This window comes from Teleopsis dalmanni, chromosome 2, assembly GCF_002237135.1.
Source record: "Teleopsis dalmanni isolate 2A chromosome 2, ASM223713v2, whole genome shotgun sequence".
NCBI lineage: Eukaryota > Metazoa > Arthropoda > Insecta > Diptera > Diopsidae > Teleopsis > Teleopsis dalmanni.
The window spans coordinates 95,211,739-95,212,838 of NC_051847.1; the positions used below are offsets into that span (position 1 = coordinate 95,211,739).

Below are 1,100 nucleotides of genomic sequence, written 5' to 3' on the forward strand. Positions count from 1 at the left end.
TTTCTAAAAATAAATTTCATACGCAAAGCCATATAATTTTAAATGTTTTACTATCTATATCGATATAGTAAGTTTCAATAAAAATAATTTACTTCTCCAGACACAATCTAACACTGCTTCGAAGAACGTTTAAATTGATTTATTTTGTATTTTATTTTTGATTGTCGTCATGACTGCTCTAATCTAACATATTTTCGATGCATCAAATCCATTATTTTTAAACAATATAATGTGAAACAATTTTAGATATTTATCATTGGAATATCAAAAGATTTAAATGCTTAAACTGAAAGCTTCAGCTAAAAATATAGTTTAACGTACGTGACAACAAAAAAAAGTGCGGGCGAATTCACTTATTTTCAGAAGCATGGTACGATCAAAATTTATTAAATTCATAATAAATTCAATAATAAATCACCAAGAAAAATACGTAAACATTGAACTTGATTTTTTTTAATAACAAATTGTAACACAATAAAATTATAAGATTTCATTCAATAAATTAAATATTGTTGGTATGTTTTGCACTGACGTAAATAAAGGGCGCAGTGTTGCTACGAATTTATACTTCCCAGCTGCACATGTTTTCTTTTAGTAAATATTTTCAATCAAATTTAATGAGGAAAAATTGCAAAAAGATTTATATGTATATTTCAAATTGTTATACATGTTAATAATTTCACTTTTTTTTTTTTTTATAAATGCATTATCACATAATTTTTGATTCTACATTAGGTTAAATAATTTCTGAGTTGGCGTTTATATAAAAAATAATAAAACACCGGTTCAAAAGAATATAAAAGCTCTGGCGAATATAAAATGCGTATTAAGCGTCCTGCGGCAAACTTTTATAATAACTTACAAGATATTGTATTTACGTTTTGTATATATGTGTTTTGAAGTTTGCATAAAACACTGTTATTACACAATAATTATTATGAAAGCACTGTTTTTAACGCAACATAATTTTTCTAAACTTTTACTTTCTTATATTCGTGTATGTAAACAAAATTTTTAACAGCTGATTTCGGTTTTGGTGTTGCCATTTATGCTGCAAGCCGCTGTAAACAAACTGCTGCCACATTTTGGTTTTACTACCT

General features: G+C 25.8%; 1 protein-coding gene across 1 annotated transcript in view; it reads left to right on the forward strand.

Moving 5' to 3' along the window:
• The window catches only part of LOC119675107 (sodium channel protein 60E-like), a 15,814-nt gene extending 15,537 nt beyond the window's left edge, over positions 1-277 (forward strand). The window contains exon 14 of the mRNA XM_038086294.1: positions 247-277. Coding sequence (XP_037942222.1) covers positions 247-277 — 31 coding nt within the window. The remainder of the gene's footprint in view (positions 1-246) is intronic.
• Positions 278-1,100: the final 823 nt, after the last annotated feature.